Genomic DNA, 22,940 nt, shown 5'->3' on the forward strand with positions numbered 1-22,940 from the left:
AACCCCACAAGTCTCTTGTATGTTCGGCTCCTCTATGTAGCGCTTACCATCTTAAAGTTTTTGCCACCTTTGCAGCACAGTGGTGATAGCATGATGAAGTGGCGCAATCACACTGCTGCATGTGGGCTCTGCCCTGTTGCGATGGAGCTCTTATCTTTAATTGTATTAATATAACTATAGGCAATTGTCTATGAAGTGTGCATGTAATTTTGGTTCCATAAATGGACAGTTAATTAGGGTAATCATGGGCATGGGCTGTAATACCAAATATAATCTATGGACAATAGTGGTGCTGTTTGAGAAAAAAAAAGCTAATTCTTAATCATATACCACTTCTAGAACAAGTTTAGAAAGTTGAATAATCATAAATGATAAAGCTTTTTCTTTACTTCTCTTTGTGTTGTAATTATTATAGCTGTTATTTTATGAAATAATGTGAACAAAATCCAAGAAATAATTAAAACCGCCACAGTGAATGTTCATATCATATTTTTTGCTGTTTTTTATTATATGCGGGGACAGGCTCTTAAATTATATGAAAGCCCTTTTTTCCGGAAGGCTCTTCTAAGGGTCCACAGGTTGAATATGTCAGATGAATTTGCAGGTTTGAAGGTAAACTTCTGAAGAAGAGCTGTAAGGAAGAGGAAGATTTCCATTTGGGCCAATCCTTCTCCTGGGCAGATCCTTTTCCCTGTGAAAATACAGCATTTATCCATATTTAAATGTATTAATATGCTCTCAATAATCCCAATGTCAGCCACCAAAAAGCCTTAATACCCACTTATTACATAGTAACATAGTTATTAAGGTTGAAGGAAGACTTTAATTCCATCTAGTTTAACCCATAGCCTAACCTAATATGCCCTAACATGTTGATCCAGAGGAAGGCAAAACAAAACCCATGTGGCAAAGAGTAAGCTCCACATTGGGGAAAAAAATTCCTTCCACATACGGCAATCAGACTAGTTCCCTGGATCAATGCCCTATCAAGGAATCTAGTATATATAGCCTATAAAATTATACTTTTCAAGAAAGGTATCCAGTCCCTTCTTAAATTTAAAGGGAACCTATCACCCTCCCCAGGCGTTTGTAACTAAAAGAGCCACCTTGTGCAGCACTAATGCTGCATTCTGACAAGGTGGCTCTTTTAGTTCGGGTCCCTGATGTAATGTGCTGCTGCAGTGCAGTATAGTGCAACCTCCACCTGGGGGTGCTAGTGAGGGAAAAGAGGTTGTACACACAGCGTAACAACACTGAACTACAACACAGGTGCCACAGGTAATGAAAGAGAAGTAAGACAAGCCAAGGTCATTCACAGAGAGGTCAGCGCAGTACACAGGGGGAGTCGGAGGAATAGTCGAGGACAAACAAGAAGTCAGAGCCTACCAGGAACGTGGTAACCAAAATGTGAGATGTAAGAGGAAGTCGGGATACAAGCCAGAGTCGAACCAGTCGGGAAGCGTGGTATCAAAAACTGAAAACAAGGGGCGAAGTCCAGAAATCAGATTGAGTCATCCACGGGGGCAGGCAGTAAGAGGAACAAGGATCACTAATAGGAATACAGGTCAGGGGCTCCAGCAAGGATGCTTGAACTATAGCTGACACTGGCCCACAGGCTGCAGAGAGCTGAAATAGCTCAGCCAGCTTCATAACGAGGCAGAGGGGATTAACTCCCGCATGACCAGTCCAGAGACAAGACAGCTGAAAACAAACTAAAGACTGGACCATGACACCTGGCACTGCTTCAATAATCGCTTTTGAAATTTGTCCCTTATACCTGTGAAATCGCCAGGGGGGCAGGTCTTTCCCCCTTAATCCAGATGCCTCACAGCCGTCACTCATGGCCTCTGCGCACCAGGCGCCGCCTCCTCTTCCTTCATTAGTGTCCCTGGCGCCTCAGGTATGAGGGACAAATTTCAAAAGCGATTATTGCAGCAGTGCCAGGGACCCGAACTAAAAGAGCCACCTTGTCAGAATGCAGCATTAGTGCTGCACAAAGTGGCTCTAAACGCCTGGGGGGTGACAGGTTCCCTTTATGTAATGAATCACTCATTACAACATCATACGGCAGAGAGTTCCATAGTCTCACTGCTCTTACAGTAAAAGAATCCGTGTCTGTTATTATGCTTAAACCTTTTTTTCCTCCAGACGTAGAGGATGCCCCCTTGTCCCTGTCTCAGGTCTGTGAGTAAAAAGATCATCAGAAAGGTCTCTGTACTGTCCCCTCATATATTTATATATTAAAATAAGATCACCCCTTAGCCTTCGTTTTTCCAAACTAAATAGCCCCAAGTGTAATAACCTGTCTTGTTATTGCAGACCCCCCAGTCATCTATTAACCTTGGTCGCTCTTTTCTGCCCCACTCTAGTTCAGCTATGTCTTTCTTACACACCGGAGACCAGAACTGTACACAGTATTCTAAGTGTGGTCAAACTACTGACTTGTATAGAGGTAAAATTATGTTCTCCTCATGAGCATCAAGTGCATGACCTTACATTTATCCCCATTAAAGCACATTTGCCATTTATCAGCCCAAGCTTCTAGTTTACATATATCACCCTGTAATATAAAATTGTCCTCCTCTGTATTGATTACCCTGCAGAGTTTAGTGTCCTCTGCAAATATTGAAATTCTGCTCTGTATGCCCCCTACAAGGTCATTAATAAATATGTTAAAAAGAAGAGGGCCCAATACTGACCCCTGTGGTAACCCACTGCTAACCGCGACCCAGTCCGAGTGTGCTCCATTAATAACCACCCTTTGTTTCCTATCCCTGAGCCAGCTCTTAACCCACTTACACATATTTTCCCCTATCCCCATTGTTCTCATTTTATGTATCAACCTTTTGTGTGGCACTGTATCAAAGGCTTTTGAAACGTCCATATACACTACGTCCACTGCGTTCCCTTGGTCAGTCCGGAACTTACCTCTTCATAGAAATTGATCAGATTAGTCTGACAGGAACGGTCCCTAGTAAACCCATCTTGATATTGGGTCATGAGGTTATTCCTCTTCAGATACTCCAGGATAGCATCCCTTAGAATGCCCTCCAGGATTTTACCCACAGTAGAGGTTAAGCTTACTGGCCTATAATTTCCGAGTTCAGTTTTTGTCCCCTTTTTGAATATTGTCACCACATACGCCAGTCCTGTGGTACAGACCCTGTTAGTATGGAGTCTTTAAAGATTAAAAATAATGGTCTATCAATGACTGTACTTAATTCCTGCAGTACTCGGGGGTGTATCCCATCCGGGCCCGCAGATTTGTTAATTTTAGTGATTTTTAGACGCCTGCTGGGTTAAGCAGGTGACATTTAATGGGAAATTTTTGTTATCACTGATCGTATTGTCTGCCATGGGATTTTCTTGTGTAAATACTGATGGAAAAAAAGTCATTTAGCATATTGGCTTTTTCCTCATCCACCATTTCACCCAGACTATTTTTAAGGGGGCCAACACTATCATTTTTTAGTTTCTTACTATTTATGTAGTTAAAAAATATTTTGGGATTATTTTTACTCTCTTTGGCAATGAGTCTCTCTGTCTCAATTTTTGCTGCCTTGATTTGCTTTTTACTGAATTTATTTAATTTTCTGTATTTATTTAATGCCTAATCACTACCTACTTCCTTTAATTCTCTAAATGCTTTCTTTTTGTCACTTATTGCGCCCCTTACAGCTCTATTTAGCCATATTGGTTTCCTCCTATTTCTAGCATGTTTATTCACATACGGTATATTCTGTGCACAGGTCCTATCCAGGATGCTAATAAACGTCTCCCATTTTCTTTGTGTATTTTTATGTCTCAGTATTTCGTCCCAGTTAATTGCACCAAGATCATCTCTCATCTGTTGGAAATTTGCCCTCTTGAAGTTTAGTGTCCTTGTAACCCCTCTACTAGAAATTTTATTAAAGGATACATGAAAACTTATTATTTTGTGATCACTATTACCTAAGTGACCCCCAACCCTTATATTTGATATTATTATTATTATTGATATTAGGTCTAGCAGTGCCCCCCTTATTGTTGGGTCCTGAACCAGTTGTGAAAGGTAATTGTCTCTCATAGTTGTCAAAAACTGATTACCTTTGCTGGAATTGCAGGCTTCTGTTCCCCAATCTATTTCAGGATAGTTGAATTCCCCCATAATAATGGCTTCTCCTTGAGTAGCAGCTTCATCTATTTGCTTTACGTGGATATTCTCCGCTGCTTCCATTATTTTTGGAGACTTATAACAAACCCCTATCAGTAATTTATTATTTTTACCCCTCCCCTTATATCCACAGTGACTCTACATTTTCATTAGATTTGCCTATATTATCACGCACGATGGGTTTTAAGGATGATTTTACATATAGACGCACACCTCCCCTCGCTTACCTGTACGGTCATTTCTGAACAGACTATAGCCCTGTAAGATAACAGCCCAGTCATGGCTCTCGTCCAGCCATGTTTTAGATATCCCCACCATGTCATAATTATGCTCCAAAGACATTAATTCCAATTCCTCCATTTTGTTGGCAAGGCTTCTGGCATTACTATACATGCACTTTATGCATCTCTCTGTACCTCTATTCTTTCTTAAATTATTAACTATTCTAACCTCACCCCCATGTCACCGCCACCCCCAACTTCCTTATTTGTGCGCAGGTCTCTATCTGCACTCAGGTCTCTATCTGCACTATCTTCCCCTCCTATAAAATGAATACCCTTCCTTAGTTTAAACACTCCTCCAACCTTCTAGCCATTTTCTCCCATAGCACAGCTGCACCTTCCCCATTGAGGTGCAGCCCGTCCCTAGCGTAGAACCTGTAGCCAACTGAGAAGTCTGCCCAGTTCTCCAGGAACCCAAACCAATACTTCCTACACCAATTCTTGAGCCACTTATTAACCTCTCTAATCTCCCGTTGCATTTCTGGTGTGGCATGTGGTACAGGCAGTATTTCGGAAAAAAACACCTTGGAGGTCCTTGCTTGCAGCCTAATTCCCTGAAATCATCATTAAGGACCTTCCACCTACCTCTAACTTTGTCATTTGTGTCAATGTGCACCATGACCGCTGGGTCCTCACCAGCCCCTCCCAGTAATCTGTTAAACCGATCAGCGATGTGTCGGACTCGAGCGCCAGGTAGGCAGCACACCGCTCAATGATCCCTGTCTTTGTGACAGATTGCCCTCTCTGTTCCCACTAATAATTGAATCCCCCACTACCAGCACCTGTCTGGCCTGCCCTGCTCTTCTATTTCCCTTCTTACTGGAGCAGTCACTCCTCCGGCTTTCAGAGGACATGCCTGGCTGCAGCAGTGCTAGCCCTGTACTGGCACCCCCCTCATCTGCCAACTTAGCAAACTTATTGGAGTGTGCCAGATCAGGACTAGCCTCCCTGGCACTCTTCCCTCTACCCTGCTTTGTAACAGTCACCCAGCTTGCTGCTTCACTGTCCTGCTGCTCCATCCTACCATCCCCCCTCATCTATCCCATTGAGCATCTGCTCAGTGAACAGAAGACTCCTTTTCATATTTTCTATGGATCTCAGTGTTGCCAGCTGCACATTGAGATCCAGTATCTGGGCTTCCAAATGCACAGCATGCTCACATTTCACACAGCAGTATGCACCTTTGACCGGCTGCTTAAGAATTCCATACATGTGGCAAGATGTACACTGGATGGCATTAACAATAGTGGAAAACATTTCCTAATAGGGATTGCACAAGACAGAAACATTAACCCCTTTCTGCCATATGACGTACTATCCTGTCGAGGTGGGGTGGGCCTGTATGACCACCGATGGGATAGTACGTCATACACGATCGGCCGCGCTCACGGGGGGAGCGCGGCCGATCGCGGCCGGGTGTCAGCTGCCTATCGCAGCTGACATCCGGCACTATGTGCCAGGAGCAGTCACGGACCGCCCCCGGCACATTAACCCCCGGCACACCGCGATCAAACATGATCGCGGTGTGCCGGCGGTATAGGGAAGCATCGCGCAGGGAGGGGGCTCCCTGCGGGCTTCCCTGAGCCCCCCGCAGCAACGCGATGTGATCGCGTTGCTGCGAGGGTCTCCTTACCTCCCTCCCTGCAGCAGGCCCGGATCCAATATGGCCGCGGCATCCGGGTCCTGCAGGGAGGGAGGTGGCTTACCAAGTGCCTGCTCAGAGCAGGCGCTTGGTAAGGCTGCAGTGCTCTGAGACAGATCGGTGATCTGACAGAGTGCTGTGCAAACTGTCAGATCAGCAATCTGTGATGTCCCCCCTGGGACAAAGTAAAAAAGTAAAAAAAAAAATTTCCAAATGTGTAAAAAAAAAAAAAAGAAAAATTCCTAAAGAAAAAAAAAATATTATTTCCATAAACACATTTCTTTATCTAAATAAAAAAAACAATAAAAGTATACATATTTAGTATCGCCGCGTCCATAACGACCCGACCTATAAAACTGGTCCACAAGTTAACCCCTTCAGTAAACACCGTAACAAAAAAAAAAAGAGGCAAAAAACATCGCTTTATTATCATACTGCCGAACAAAAAGTGGAATAACACACGATCAAAAAGACAGATATAAATAAAATAGTACTGCTGAAATCGTCATCTTGTCCCGCAAAAAACGAGCCACCATACAGCATCATCAGCAAAAAATAAAAAAGTTATAGTCCTCAGAATAAAGCGATGCAAAAATGATTATTTTTTCTATAAAATAGTTATCGTATAAAAGCGCCAAAACATAAAAAAATGATATAAATGAGGTATCGCTGTAATCGTACTGACCCGAAGAATAAAACTGCTTCATCAATTTTACCAAACGCGGAATGGTATAAACGCCTCCCCCAAAAGAAATTCATGAATAGCTGGTTTTTGGTCATTCTTCCTCACAAAAATCGGAATAAAAAGTGATCAAAAAATGTCACGTGCCCGACACTGTTACCAATAAAAACGTAAACTCGTCCTGCAAAAAACAAGACCTCACATGACTTTGTGGACCAAAATATGGAAAAATTATAGCTCTCAAAATGTGGTAACGCAAAAAATATTTTTTGCAATAAAAAGCGTCTTTCAGTGTGTGACTGCTGCCAATCATAAAAATCCGCTAAAAAACCCGCTTTAAAAGTAAATCAAACCCCCCTTCATCACCCCCTTAGTTAGGGAAAAATTAAAAAAATGTATTTATTTCCATTTTCCCATTAGGGCTAGGGTTAGGGTTAGGGCTAGGGTTGGGGTTAGGGCTAGGGTTAGGGCTAGGGCTAGGGTTAGGGCTAGGGTTAGGGTTAGGGCTAGGGCTAGGATTAGGGTTAAGGCTACAGTTAGGGTTGGGGCTAAAGTTATAGTTAGGGTTTAGATTACATTTACGGTTGGGAATAGGGTTGGGATTAGGGTTAGGGGTGTGTCAGGGTTAGAGGTGTGGTTAGGGTTACTGTTGGGATTAGGGTTAGGGGTGTGTTTGGATTAGGGTTTCAGTTATAATTGGGGGGTTTCCACTGTTTAGGCACATCAGGGGCTTTCCAAACGCGATATGGCGTCCGATCTCAATTCCAGCCAATTCTGCGTTGAAAAAGTAAAACAGTGCTCCTTCCCTTCCGAACTCTTCCGTATGCCCAAACAGGGGTTTACCCCAACATATGGGGTATCAGCGTACTCAGGACAAATAGGACAACAACTTTTGGGGTCCAATTTCTCCTGTTACCCTTGGGAAAATACAAAACTGGGGGCTAAAAAATAATTTTTGTGGGAAAAAAAAAGATTTTTTTATTTTCACGTCTCTGCGTTATAAACTGTAGTAAAACACTTGGGGGCTCAAAGTTTGCACAACACATCTAGATAAGTTCCTTGGGGGGTCTAGTTTCCAATATGGGGTCACTTGTGGGGGGTTTCTACTGTTTAGGTACATTAGGGGCTCTGCAAATGCAATGTGACGCCTGCAGACCATTCCATCTAAGTCTGCATTCCAAATGGCGCTCCTTCCCTTCCGAGCCCTCCCATGCGCCCAAACGGTGGTTCTTCCCCACAGATGGGGTATCAGCGTACTCAGGACAAATTGGACAACAACTTTTGGGGTCGAATTTCTCCTGCTACCCTCGGGAAAATACAAAACTGGGGGCTAAAAATTAATTTTGGGGGGAAAGTTTTTTTTTTAATTTTCACGGCTCTGCCTTATAAACTGTAGTGAAACACTTGAGGGTTTGAAGCTCTCACAACACATCTAGATGAGTTCCTTAGGGGTCCACTTTCCAAAATGGTGTCACTTGTGGGGGGGTTTCTACTGTTTAGGTACATTAGGGGCTCTGCAAACACAATGTGACGCCTGCAGACCATTCCATCTAAGTCTGCATTCCAAATGGCGCTCCTTCCCCTCTGAGCCCTCCAATGTGCCCAAACAGTGGTACCCCCCCACATATGGGGTATCAGCGCACTCAGGACAAATTGGTCAACAAATTTCTCCTGTTACCCTCAGGAAAATACAAAACTGGGGGTTAAAAAATATTTTTTTGTGGGAAAAAATTTTTGTTTTATTTTTACAGCTCTGCATTATAAACTTCTGTGAAGCCCTTGGTGGTTCAAAGCGGTCACCACACATCTAGATAAGTTCCTTAGGGGGTGTACTTTCCAAAATGGTGTCACTTGTGGGGGGTTTCAATGTTTAGGCACATCAGGAGCTCTCTAAACGCAACATGGTGTCCCATCTCGATTCCAGTCAATTTTGCATTGAAAAGTCAAATGGCGCTCCTTCGCTTCCGAGCTCTGTCATGCGCCCAAACAGTGGTTTACCCCCACATATAGGGTATCGGTGTACTCAGGACAAATTGTGCAACAACTTTTGGGGTCCATTTTCTCCTGTTATCCTTGGTAAAATAAAACAAATTGGAGCTGAAGTAAATTTTTTGTGAAAAAAAGTTAAATGTTCATTTTTATTTAAAACATTCCAAAAATTACTGTGAAGCACCAGAGGGGTTAATAAACTTCTTGAATATGGTTTTGAGCACCTTGAGGGGTGCAGTTTTTAGAATGGTGTCACACATGGGTATTTTCTATCATATAGACCCCTCAAAATGACTTCAAATGAGATGTGGTCCCTAAAAAAAAATGGTGTTGTAAAAATGAGAAATTGCTGGTCAACTTTTAACCCTTATAACTCCCTAACAAAAAATAATTTTGGTTCCAAAATTGTGCTGATGTAAAGTAGACATGTGGGAAATGTTACTTATTAAGTATTTTGTGTGACATATCTCTGTGATTTAATTGCATAAAAATTCAAATTTGGAAAATTGCAAAATTTTCAAAATTTTCGCCAAATTTCCTTTTTTTGACAAATAAACACAGGTAATATCGAAGAAATTTTACCACTATCATGAAGAACAATATGTCACGAGAAAACTATGTCAGAATCACTGGGATCCGTTGAAGCGTTTCAGAGTTATAACCTCTTAAAGGGACAGTGGTCAGAATTGTAAAAATTGGCCCGGTCATTAACGTGCAAACCACCCTTGGGGGTAAAGGGGTTAAATAAAAAATAAATGCAAAGTATTAATAAAATACAGTCTAGCAATTCAGTAATTCCTCCCTTGGAAACTCCCTGAATCCAAAGTCACTGAATCACAAGTCACACACTTAGGCTACGTTCACACTAGCGTTGTGCGCCGCTGCGTCGGTTTTTGCCGAAATTTGGACGCAAGAAAAATGCAACTTGTTGCGTTTTCTTGGTCCGACGCTAGCGGCAAAAATGATGCATGCGTCGCACAACGCAACAAAAAAAACGCATGCGTCCCCCATGTTAAATATAGGGGCGCATGACGCATGCGTCGCCGCTGCGTCGCCCGACGCAAACTAGCATAACGCTAGTGTGAACGTTACCTTACCGCAGCTTAAACTTGCTAAACTGAAGATTTAAAGATATTTTTTCCCCTCAGCAGCAATCCACCTTGCTGTTCAATGCTCTTCCAAAAGGACTTGAGCCCTAACCAGCTGCCCCTTATAAACCCTTAATTATGAGCCTCCACCCTAAATTAACCCCTTGTGAATATAGCTATTCCTAATTCAGCAACTCACACCAATTCACACAGGTATTTGATAAAGGTTTTCCAAATACCTCTTCACTTAATCACAAGTCACACAATTACTGCCATTCTCACTTATGATCAGGTCACACTCAGCTCGTTCACACTTGCTAAGCCTCATTGCTCCCTATACTACTCAAAATGCCTTCAACACTCCCTTTTGGTAGCCACAATTTCCATTTGACACCACATTACAATATTTCCATTTTGACAAGGCGAAGGTAGGGTAGGCCTCCTGAATCCCTGGGAGGGCGCACTTTGGGGAAAAAAGTGACATTGCTGATTGCCTATGGCTGATCAACACCTTCCTCTGGCCGCAGTCATTCAGCACACTGAGGTCTGGTGAAGTGAGCCCTGACTTCACTCACAATGCTCACCATTTGCACCCCAGCCATGATCCCCTGCCTGCACTTAATTGTATTCACATTTATATATAAAAATACAATTTATGTGAGCTGCCCCACCCAGGACAGGAGCTGAGGAGCTGTGACTGCCTGGGATTCCATCAAAATGCAGGTTACCTCCAGCATATGTCCTGTTTGAGATGGCACGTGCAAGGGACATCAAACAGTGTGATACAGTGATGTCATCCAGCACTCACTGCTGTACCAAACAGAAGAAGAGATGGAAGCTGCAGAGGGCAGGGAGCCTGGTTTAGGTGAATATAAGCTTTTTATTTAATTTTTCTTATATTATTTTGCCAATGAATAGGGGATATCAGAAGAGGGGCTGTCTGTCCGAACATAAGAAAGGCCAGCTGAGGGGACATAAGAGAAGCTGGCTGTGGGGACGTAAGAGGTGCTTGCTTTGGAGATATAAGTGGGGCTGACGATGGGGACATAAGAGAGCCTGGCAGTGGGAACATAAGAGGTGTTGGCCATGGAGACATTAGAGGGACTGGTTGTGGGACATAAATGGGGCTGGTTGTGGGGTGGAAACATAGGATGGGCTGGCTTTGGGGACATAACAAAGGGACTGGCAATGGGGGCTTTCACAAGAAAGGCTGTGGGGGACATAATATTATATGGAAGACATTATACTGTGAGCTGTGGGGGACATTATACTAGGAGCTGTGGGAACATCATACTATATAGGACATGTGGGGTTATCATGCTTCATAGGGGCTGTGGGGGACATTATACTGTATAGGGACTGTGCTGGCATCATACTGGGGGCTGTAGAGACATCGTACTGTAAAGGATTATCAAAATCCATGAAAAATTGATAGATCCCCCTGGTAGACCCATTATCTCGAAGATTGAGTCTCTCACGAGCAGATTATCCGAATATATAGATATCTGTTGTGAATTCTGTGGCAGAGCTCCCTCCTGTGGTCACAAGTGGTACTTCGGCTGGTTCTCTCTGTGAGCTTCCGTTGGTGGAGGAAAGTGGTACTGCGGCTTCTGAGTTTCCTTCCTCAGGTGATGTGGTGAAGTCGTTAGGTGCTGCTCTATTTAACTCCACCTAGTGCTTTGATCCTGGCCTCCAGTCAATGTTCTAGTATTGGACCTGTTTCCTCCTGGATCGTTCCTTTGGCCTGCTGCTCTGCATAGCTAAGTTCCTCTTTCTATTTGTTTGCTGTTTTTTTCTGTCCAGCTTGTCTATTTGTTTTTTTCCCGTTGCTGGAAGCTCTGGGACGCAGAGGGTGTACCTCCGTGCCGTTAGTTCGGTACGGAGGGTCTTTTTGCCCCCTTTGCGTGGTCTTTGTAGGGTTTTGTGTTGACCGCAAAGTTACCTTTCCTATCCTCGCTCTGTTCAGAAAGTTGGGCCTCACTTTGCTAAATCTATTTCATCTCTACGTTTGTCTTTTCATCTTAACTCACAGTCATTATATGTGGGGGCTGCCTTTTCCTTTGGGGTATTTCTCTGAGGCAAGGTAGGCTTATTTTCTATCTTTAGGCTAGCTAGTTTCTCAGGCCGTGCCGAGTTGCATAGGGAGCGTCAGGCGCAATCCACGGCTGCCTTTAGTGTGGTTGGAGAGGATTAGGAATTGCGGTCAACAGAGTTCCCACGTCTCAGAGCTCGTTCTTGTTTTTTGGGTTATTGCCAGGTCACTGTATGTGCGCTGACCTCTATGTCCATTGTGGTACTGAATTACCTTTTATAACAGTACTGGAGGCCCAAAGTACTAATGATTCTCAATAGAGGGAAAAAAGAAGTTCTGAGACCATTTTTTTTTCTTTGCACTGTGTTTTGCCTTTTTTTTCCCCTAGACATTTGGGTGGTTCAGGACACAGGTGTAGCAATGGACATTAAAGGTCTGTCTTCATGTGTGGATCAGCTCACGGAAAGAGTACAAAGTATTCAAGACTTTGTGGTTCAGAATTCTATGTTAGAACCGAGAATTCCTATTCCTGATTTGTTTTTTGGAGATAGAACTAAATTTCTGAGTTTCAAAAATAATTGTAAACTATTTCTGGCTTTGAAACCTCGCTCCTCTGGTGACCCAGTTGAACAAGTTAGGATCGTTATTTCTTTTTTGCGTGGCGACCCTCAGGACTGGGCATTTTCTCTTGCGTTAGGAGATCCTGCATTAAGTAATATCGATGCATTTTTCCTGGCGCTCGGATTGCTGTACGATGAGCCTAATTCTGTGGATCAGGCAGAGAAGAATTTGCTGGCTCTGTGTCAGGGTCAGGATGAAATAGAGGTATATTGTCAGAAATTTAGAAAGTGGTCCGTACTCACTCAGTGGAATGAAGGTGCGCTCGCAGCTATTTTCAGAAAAGGTCTCTCTGAAGCCCTTAAGGATGTCATGGTGGGATTTCCTATGCCTGCTGGTCTGAATGAGTCTATGTCTTTGGCCATTCAGATCGGTCGACGCTTGAGCGAGCGTAAATCTGTGCACCATTTGGCGGTATTACCTGAGCTTAAACCTGAGCCTATGCAGTGCGATAGGACTTTGACCAGAGTTGAACGGCAAGAACACAGACGTTTGAATGGGCTGTGTTTCTACTGTGGTGATTCCACTCATGCTATCTCTGATTGTCCTAAGCGCACTAAGCGGTTCGCTAGGTCTGCCACCATTGGTATGGTACAGTCAAAATTTCTTCTGTCTGTTACCTTGATCTGCTCTTTGTCATCTTATTCTGTCATGGCATTTGTGGACTCAGGCGCTGCTCTGAATTTGATGGACTTGGAGTATGCTAGGCGTTGTGGGTTTTTCTTGGAGCCCTTGCAGTGTCCTATTCCATTGAGAGGAATTGATGCTACGCCTTTGGCCAAGAATAAGCCTCAGTACTGGACCCAGCTGACCATGTGCATGGCTCCTGCACATCAGGAGGTTATTCGCTTTCTGGTGTTGCATAATCTGCATGATGTGGTCGTGTTGGGGTTGCCATGGCTACAAGTCCATAATCCAGTATTAGATTGGAAATCCATGTCTGTGTCCAGCTGGGGTTGTCAGGGGGTACATGGTGATGTCCCATTTCTGACTATTTCGTCATCCACCCCTTCTGAGGTTCCTGAGTTCTTGTCTGATTACCGGGATTTATTTGATGAGCCCAAGTCCGATACCCTACCTCCGCATAGGGATTGTGATTGTGCTATCGATTTGATTCCTGGTAGTAAATTCCCAAAAGGTCGACTGTTTAATTTATCTGTGCCTGAGCACAGGAGTTATGTGAAGGAGTCTTTGGAGAAGGGGCATATTCGCCCGTCATCGTCGCCATTAGGAGCAGGGTTCTTTTTTGTAGCCAAGAAGGATGGTTCACTGAGACCTTTTATAGATTACCACCTTCTAAATAAGATCACGGTTAAATTTCAGTACCCCTTGCCATTGTTATCTGATTTGTTTGCTCGGATTAAGGGGGCTAGTTGGTTCACTAAGATAGATCTTCGTGTTGCGTATAATCTTGTGCGTATTAAGCGAGGCGATGAGTGGAAAACTGCATTTAATACGCCCGAGGGCCATTTTGAGTATCTAGTAATGCCATTCGGACTTGCCAATGCTCCATCAGTGTTTCAGTCCTTTATGCATGACATCTTCCGAGAGTACCTGGATAAATTCCTGATTGTGTACTTAGATGACATTTTGATCTTCTCGGATGATTGGGAGTCTCATGTGAAGCAGGTCAGAACGGTGTTTCAGGTCCTGCATGCTAATTCTTTGTTTGTGAAGGGATCAAAGTGTCTCTTTGGTGTTCAGAAGGTTTCATTTTTGGGGTTCATCTTTTCCCCTTCTACTATTGAGATGGACCCTGTTAAGGTCCAAGCCATCCATAATTGGACTCAGCCGACATCTCTGAAAAGTCTGCAAAAGTTCCTGGGCTTTGCTAATTTTTATCGTCGCTTCATCTAAAATTTTTCTAGTATTGCTAAACCATTGACCGAGTTGACCAAGAAAGGTGCTGATTTGGTCAATTGGTCTTCTGCTGCGGTGGAAGCTTTTCAAGAGTTGAAGCGTCGTTTTTCTTCTGCCCCTGTGTTGTGTCAACCAGATGTTTCGCTTCCGTTCCAGGTCGAGGTTGATGCTTCTGAGATTGGAGCAGGGGCTGTTTTGTCGCAGAGAAGTTCTGATTGCTCGGTGATGAAACCATGCGCCTTCTTTTCCAGGAAGTTTTCGCCTGCTGAGCGAAATTATGATGTGGGCAATCGAGAGTTGCTGGCCATGAAGTGGGCATTCGAGAAGTGGCGTCATTGGCTTGAAGGAGCTAAGCATCGCATGGTGGTCTTGACTGATCATAAGAACTTGACTTATCTTGAGTCCGCCAAGCGGTTGAATCCTAGACAAGCTCGTTGGTCGTTGTTTTTCTCCCGTTTTGACTTTGTGATTTCATACCTTCCGGGCTCTAAAAATGTGAAGGCGGATGCTCTGTCTAGGAGTTTTGTGCCCGACTCTCCGGGTGTATCTGAGCCGGTGGGTATCCTTAAAGAGGGAGTAATTGTGTCTGCCATCTCCCCTGATTTGCGGCGTGTGCTGCAAAAATTTCAGGCTAATAAACCTGATCGTTGCCCAGCGGAGAAACTGTTTGTCCCTGATAGGTGGACGAATAAAGTTGTCTCTGAGGTTCATTGTTCGGTGTTGGCTGGTCATCCTGGAATCTTTGGTACCAGAGAGTTAGTGGCTAGATCCTTTTGGTGGCCATCTCTGTCGCGGGATGTGCGTATTTTTGTGCAGTCCTGTGGGATTTGTGCTCGGGCTAAGCCCTGCTGTTCTCGTGCCAGTGGGTTGCTTTTGCCCTTGCCGGTCCCGAAGAGGCCTTGGACACATATCTCTATGGATTTCATTTCAGATCTTCCCGTCTCTCAAAAGATGTCAGTCATTTGGGTGGTCTGTGATCGCTTCTCTAAGATGGTCCATTTGGTACCCTTGCCTAAATTGCCTTTCTCCTCTGATTTGGTGCCACTGTTTTTCCAGCATGTGGTTCGTTTACATGGCATTCCAGAGAATATCGTTTCTGACAGAGGTTCCCAGTTTGTTTCGAGGTTTTGGCGAGCCTTTTGTGGTAGGATGGGCATTGACTTGTCTTTTTCCTCGGCTTTCCATCCTCAGACTAATGGCCAGACCGAACGAACCAATCAGACCTTGGAAACATATCTGAGATGCTTTGTTTCTGCTGATCAGGATGACTGGGTGTCCTTTTTGCCTTTGGCTGAGTTCGCCCTTAATAATCGGGCCAGCTCGGCTACCTTGGTTTCACCGTTTTTCTGCAACTCTGGGTTCCATCCTCGTTTCTCTTCAGGACAGGTTGAGTCTTCGGACTGTCCTGGTGTGGATACTGTGGTGGACAGGTTGCAGCAGATTTGGACTCATGTAGTGGACAATTTGACTTTGTCCCAGGAGAAGGCTCAACGTTTCGCTAATCGCAGACGCTGTGTGGGTCCCCGACTTCGGGTTGGGGACTTGGTTTGGTTATCTTCTCGTCATATTCCTATGAAGGTTTCCTCTCCTAAGTTTAAACCTCGTTTTATTGGTCCATATAGGATTTCTGAGGTTCTTAATCCTGTGTCTTTTCGTCTGACCCCTCCAGATTCTTTTTCCATACATAACGTATTCCATAGGTCATTGTTGCGGAGATACGTGGCACCTATGGTTTCATCTGTTGATCCTCCTGCCCCGGTTTTGGTGGAGGGGGAGTTGGAGTATATTGTGGAGAAGATTTTGGATTCTCGTGTTTCAAGGCGGAAACTCCAGTATCTGGTTAAGTGGAAGGGTTATGCTCAGGAAGATAATTCCTGGGTCTTTGCCTCTGATGTCCATGCTCCCGATCTTGTTCGTGCCTTTCATATGGCTCATCCTGGTCGTCCTGGGAGCTCTGGTGAGGGTTCGGTGACCCCTCCTCAAGGGGGGGGTACTGTTGTGAATTCTGTGGCAGAGCTCCCTCCTGTGGTCACAAGTGGTACTTCGGCTGGTTCTCTCTGTGAGCTTCCGTTGGTGGAGGAAAATGGTACTGCGGCTTCTGAGTTTCCTTCCTCAGGTGATGTGGTGAAGTCGTTAGGTGCTGCTCTATTTAACTCCACCTAGTGCTTTGATCCTGGCCTCCAGTCAATGTTCTAGTATTGGACCTGTTTCCTCCTGGATCGTTCCTTTGGCCTGCTGCTCTGCATAGCTAAGTTCCTCTTTGCTATTTGTTTGCTGTTTTTTTCTGTCCAGCTTGTCTATTTGTTTTTTTCCCGTTGCTGGAAGCTCTGGGACGCAGAGGGTGTACCTCCGTGCCGTTAGTTCGGTACGAAGGGTCTTTTTGCCCCCTTTGCGTGGTCTTTGTATGGTTTTGTGTTGACCGCAAAGTTACCTTTCCTATCCTCGCTCTGTTCAGAAAGTTGGGCCTCACTTTGCTAAATCTATTTCATCACTACGTTTGTCTTTTCATCTTAACTCACAGTCATTATATGTGGGGGCTGCCTCTTCCTTTGGGGTATTTCTCTGAGGCAAGGTAGGCTTATTTTCTATCTTCAGGCTAGCTAGTTTCTCAGGCCGTGCCGAGTTGCATAGGGAGCGTCAGGCGCAATCCACGGCTGCCTTTAGTGTGGTTGGAGAGGATTAGGAATTGCGGTCAACAGAGTTCCCACGTCTCAGAGCTCATTCTTGTTTTTTGGGTTATTGCCAGGTCACTGTATGTGCGCTGACTTCTATGTCCATTGTGGTACTGAATTACCTTTTATAACAGATATCATTATGCATCCACATGTGAACAACCTGTCAAGCTATTTAAGAGATTCCTGCCAGCTTATTGAAATTTTGAAAGATATTAGATGGGAATCTTCTTTTTTATTTCTAACTCTAGATGTCACGTCATTATATTCCAATATTCCAATGTTTTATTTTTTTTATAACTTGATAATAGAATGTCAGTTACTCATAAAGAGTTCATTTTAGAAGGAATGTCCTTCATTTTGAAAAATTATTATTTTATGCTTTTAAAAAAGTTTTATAATTAAATAAAAGGAACTGCTATGGGTTCCAAGGAGGCACAAACCTATGCAAACCTTTTTATGGGGGTCTTTGAGGAACTTTTCATCACTAGAGATACCCACAAGAACATTGTCTTACACAAAAGGTATATTGATGACCTGTTCATCATTTGGGATAATTCTCTGACTAAAGTCGAAATCTTTATTAATGAATGAAATTAATTCAATTAATTGGGGATTATATTTTTGCTCTAAGGTCAGTAATCACTCCATTGACTTTTTAGATTTACTTGTGTTCATCTCCAACCAACAGGTATGCACTAAAAGTAGATGCAAATAGCTATATCCATTATGAGAGCTGGCACAACTCCAAATGGTTGCAAAATATTTCCCAAAACTAGTTCAAAATGATCAGAAAAAATTACATTTTAGAAACAGATTTCATAGATCAAGCAGTAATTATGAAAGATAGGTTCATAGAACAGAAGTACTCAAAAAAAAACCTCCTCATACACACCTACAATATTTCTAAAGATGGGGACCAAAAATCTCTTTTAAGGAAAACAGTCAAAAAGAATGACAATAAATTTGAATTAAATTTTATAGCTACCTTCAATTATCAACATAGGAATATACAAAAAATGTTTCAAGATAATTGGCATATATTGAAGAATGATCTGGTTTTGGCAAATACATAACATAAAAACCTGATTTTAACTTTCAGAAAGGCCCCAACTTAAAAATGTCCTGTCTCCAAGTAGAGTTATAGAAATGGATAACCCCTCCACAACGAGGTCTCAATGAGAAAATAAAATCAAGTGTCATGGTAGGAACTGTCTTTGCTGCCATGCTGTTTGGGATGGTCTCTCTACTTTTACTTCAGCACAGGCCAATGAAACCTTTCCTATAAAAAGACCCATGTCCTGCACTACAAGTTTCGTTGTATATTTCATAATATGTTCCTGCCAGAAACTTTATGTGGGCAGGACTACTCAAGCTCTTCATAAACGCCTCACATTGGTCCAATATTCAAAAAGGTTTTTTAAAACATGGCCCTTCGCGTCACTCTCCAATCATTCACAATAAAGAATACAAACAATTAAAAATTTTCCAAATGGAAGAAATACCATCGTAGGCCCATAACCGAATTGAACATGAAACCATAACCTAAAACCAATCTTTATTTAAACCATTAAAATTTAACACAGACAAAAATTGACAAAAAATGCAACCAGCCTGTCCAGTACAGATGTAGTGGATGTCAACAATAAGCCCTATAAGACCCTATTATACCCTAGTACACCCTTCCTTACATTGGAGGTTAGCACCCTAGCTTGAGCACAAAATGGCACCCCTGCTCATCGTAGGCTCACCCTGAATGCAGCCTAGATTACCCTAGCCGTGTACCAAACACTAAAGACGTACAGTTAAATATTCTAATCGGTGTGCCGTGGATATTAGGAAAGAAAATAAGGTGTACAGGGTATGTTTATTGGTGAACCAAAGGAGGTATGTCCAAATATTAGTGGTCTATCAAATAGACCCAACCAAACAACAAAAGTTGCCTCCTTTGGCGCCCTAGAAATCCATTCTAGCTACAAAAAAATGAAAATAACAACCAGATACCAAGATAAAAAAAAAACAAAACTAGGTATGTGTCCATTTGGTTGGGAAGGGGGAGGAGGGGTAAGCCTAAGCTGATTCGCCCTCCACTTGCCCTAATTTATTGTTCCTACCTTGCCACGGAGGTTGGCATTCTAAATAATCACGCAAAATGGTGCCCCCACTCACCGTCGGCTCTCCCTTGTTAACCCTCAACGTTCACCCTACCATCCCTCCTTAAGCAAAATGTGAGATGAAAAAAAATAGAAGAGGAGGGAGAAGGGAAGGTGACGTTGGCTCAAGCTTCTAAATGATGGAGATAGAAAATAATAGACCCAATTCACATAGATTAACTCACTGGTGCATTATAACAGCAGATAAAGTGTTATAGTGCTTTTTGTAAACAAAGGATGTAATACAGACAAAGATGATTTTATATGCATAGCAACTTTGGCACTATAATGACTTATAATGGTCTAAGGCGTGTGTCTACTAGATACATAAAATTTCATACACTCACATATGCCCAGGCCACTTTATAAAACATTAAACAAATCACCAAGTACAATAAGTGATCTTTTTAGATAAGCCAGATCACTTGATAACAAAGATTAAAGCAATATCAATGTCTTTACAATGTTTTTGGTTAGTTGACCCTAGTAAACAGGTGATCTGCAACCAGATGGCCTAGTGTGCCGGGTGTCATTTATCTTTTGACACTGGATGTACCATTTCTCTCCTGATGAACTTACACTATGGAAGGGAAACGCGTTGAGGCATTTAATTGGTCTTCAGATCCCAGATAAGAACTTTTCAATGTATTATATGGTGCTAATATGGGCATAGTGCAGTTAGTGGATTGTTTCCTACGGTCAACTTAATTCAGGTAAAAAAATGTTGTAAGGACAATGATATTGCTTTAATCTTTGCTATCTAGTTGAAGGTTTGACACACAAATTGCTTTCTGAGACCCAAGCTCCTAATTGTTGTTAGTGTGGGGCATTTTGTCTTTTCTGAATGTTATAGCATGTTTGCACATGCACCCTATTAGGGAGTTTTGGATTAGGTTATTTTGCATTCTTATTTTTAAATCATGATAATTTAATCTAGTACTGTAGTGAGCTTCAGGTGTTTAAGGGAATGATTTGTGATTTGCTTTGGGGGCTGTATTGTATATGATATTGGGAACATCTGAGTATCCAATATTATCAACATAAATTGCAGGTACCCAAAAGCTATTTTTCCCTTCAGCAAATGGAGATTTTTTTGAATTGTATCTCTGTATGTGGGAAATATGGGTATTAATATTGCATCCCTGGTTGAAATACATAGGCACCGCTGTGAGCCGGAAATGAGGTAGTCAGCGCTGTGTGTTTGTAGGCGTCGGCAATAGATTATGTGGGCCACGCCGTAGGGAGCATAGTGTTGTTTGCTTTCCAGACGTGGAACGCTCCTGGCATCGAAAGTAAACGGAGGCAAGGTAACGCTACTTCCGGTCCTGCACAATATGCTGGAATACACGCTGCATTGCCGCAACCAACTGTAAGCCTGAACCCAAGTAAGAAACTATTTTGTAACGCAGTTGTTTTTTGCCGCCATCGATTTTGGGGACGGTGCTGATTGGAGCATTGCCATCTATGGGGGTATATAACTCCACCCGCTTGTGACCTCCAGCTATGCTATTTTATCCATATGGCATCTGATATTGGTACTCCATGCATCTGAAGGGTCTCCTGATGAACCGTACAATGGGGAAGCGCAATGGGGCACATCCTATATAGGATAAGTGACTTTTCATCTATATCCATATTGTTTGGATGAGATATAGAATTTATCTATGCATTGATGCTATTTTGAATATGTATCTAGCAGTCTAAAAGTATACCTATCTAACTTACTGAATAAGCAAATTAGGCTATTTAAAGGGAACCTGTCACTTGAATTTGGCAGGCTCTGTTTATGGTCCGATGGGCGGTGTTTTCTTTTCTTTCATGCACCCCTTCCTTTCCCACTGGCTGCAATATTGTGTTGAATTTGATTAGATTTCCTCCATAGTACACGCGTGCGCAATGCAATCTTGCCTTGCGCACGCACTTTGCCCAACTGCGGGCAAAGCCGAAAAGCATTAGTGCGCATGCGCCGGTGCACTATGTCCTGGAAGTATTTTGCTGTGTTCCGGGACATAGTGTGCCGGCGCATGCGCACTAATGCTTTTCGGCTTTGCCTGTAGTTTGGCAAAGCATACTGCACGTGCACAAGGCAAGATTGCCTTGCGCACGCATGTACTACGGAGGAAACCTAATCAAATTCAACACAATATTGCGGCCAGCGGGAAAGGAAAGGGTGCATGAAAGAAAAGAAAACACCGCCCATCGGACCGTAAACAGAGCCCGCCAAATTCAGATGACAGAGTCCCTTTAAGGTCAAAGATGATCAAAATAGAATATGGGCCTGGTGAACTATTATAGTGTTAAACCCAAAAGCTACTGCTCTATTGAGGCTGATTATTGTTTTTGTTTATGATTGTTTAGTTATATTTTGTTTTTTTAACATTTTTTTGCTTTTTTCATCTCTGTTCTTCGAATATTGTTTTCTCACCTTTGAACATAGAGTGAGATAGGGTAGTGAGGGATAGCCTGCGGTGAGTGGGGGTGCCAAAATCGTACATCTAGGGTGCCAACCTCCACAGCAAGGTAGGAGACAGATAAGGTTTATTATAGGGTATACGCTAGACCTTGGTCAAAAAAAATTTTCGGGGCAAAAAGTGTTTTGCATAAAATCACTGGGAATGTGTTTTTTTTAGACATTTGTTAATAAATCTGTTTTAAAGGGAATTCATGTTCACCACATAAAAATGATAATTGCTTATTTTGTTCTCTTTTTTTCCCTTTTCTGACATAATTCCTGTTGTCATGACACAGTTTCTATATACATATATATTTCTTTCTTCTTAACAATCAATGTGACTTAACAATTTTTCCCAGTGACTCACGGTCACAGTTCACTGTTGTTTTTTGGTTCCCATGAATCTAAGTCTTCACAGGATCAAATTTTATTTGTTACAATTGATCCTCATCGATTATTCTTTTTTTGACTCTTTATTCGGCCAGCAGATCTGAATAACTATAGAGTGCTGTGTGACCATACTGTATATGTCCAATTTGGGTCTCCCAAGGGATCAAATCATCACAGGATCATATCCTTTATGTTCTAAATATGTTTTAGATGTAAAATCAATATGCCTTGTTTTTATATTTTATTACATTTTAAGATTTGTAATATTAAATTTAATACTATTCTTCAGGCTTCAGGGGTATAGACAAGTCTAGCTCTCTTTGGTTGCAAAGAACTTGACGCAGATGACACAGGGTCTGGCTCAAAAATGCCAGAGTCTGGAGTCATCACAATATCAGTTTCAGGGTCAGATAATTTTATAAACACTCCTTTATACCCTGAGATCCCAATTTCAGGGGATGAGTTCCAGTGGGTGGTAATAATTAGTCCCTACTGCGAGGGGGTCCTCTGACTTGGGTGTTTTCATTGTCACCATAAGCCCCAGAACGATCTTCTGTTGACGCCTTTAGGCCTGCTCTACTCTATGATGAATCCAAGAGGAGCCAGGTCACTGAGGATAAAATCATGAACCTGGGGGTTGCACAGCTGAAGAATACAACATTGAATTCAGTCAGTGATTTACTGAAGTTCTGTGGAATGATGCAGCTCTCTAGTGTCAATTTCATAAAGGCCTTTCTGAAACTCTTAAGGATGTTCTTGTCCTTCATGACATCCCTTGTTCTCTGGCAGATGCCATGATCCCAGCCATATGAATGGACTGCAGAATCCATGAAAGACAAGTTGAACAGCAGACTGCCCATAACACCTCCCCAGAGAAGGCCCATTTACCGGATATGAAGCCATTGAAGATTAGAGTTGTCAGTTTTCA

The 22,940-nt window shown here is 42.8% G+C and overlaps 1 protein-coding gene across 1 annotated transcript in view; it reads right to left on the bottom strand.

The window, feature by feature from the left end:
* Positions 1 to 373: 373 nt before the first annotated feature.
* Positions 374 to 22,940, bottom strand: part of LOC138664259 (cytochrome P450 2G1-like) — a 357,037-nt gene continuing 334,470 nt past the window's right edge. The window contains exon 9 of the mRNA XM_069750800.1: positions 374 to 691. Within this exon, the coding sequence (XP_069606901.1) occupies positions 507 to 691 (185 nt within the window). The 3' untranslated portion in view covers positions 374 to 506. The remainder of the gene's footprint in view (positions 692 to 22,940) is intronic.

This window comes from Ranitomeya imitator, chromosome 2, assembly GCF_032444005.1.
Source record: "Ranitomeya imitator isolate aRanImi1 chromosome 2, aRanImi1.pri, whole genome shotgun sequence".
Taxonomy (NCBI): domain Eukaryota; kingdom Metazoa; phylum Chordata; class Amphibia; order Anura; family Dendrobatidae; genus Ranitomeya; species Ranitomeya imitator.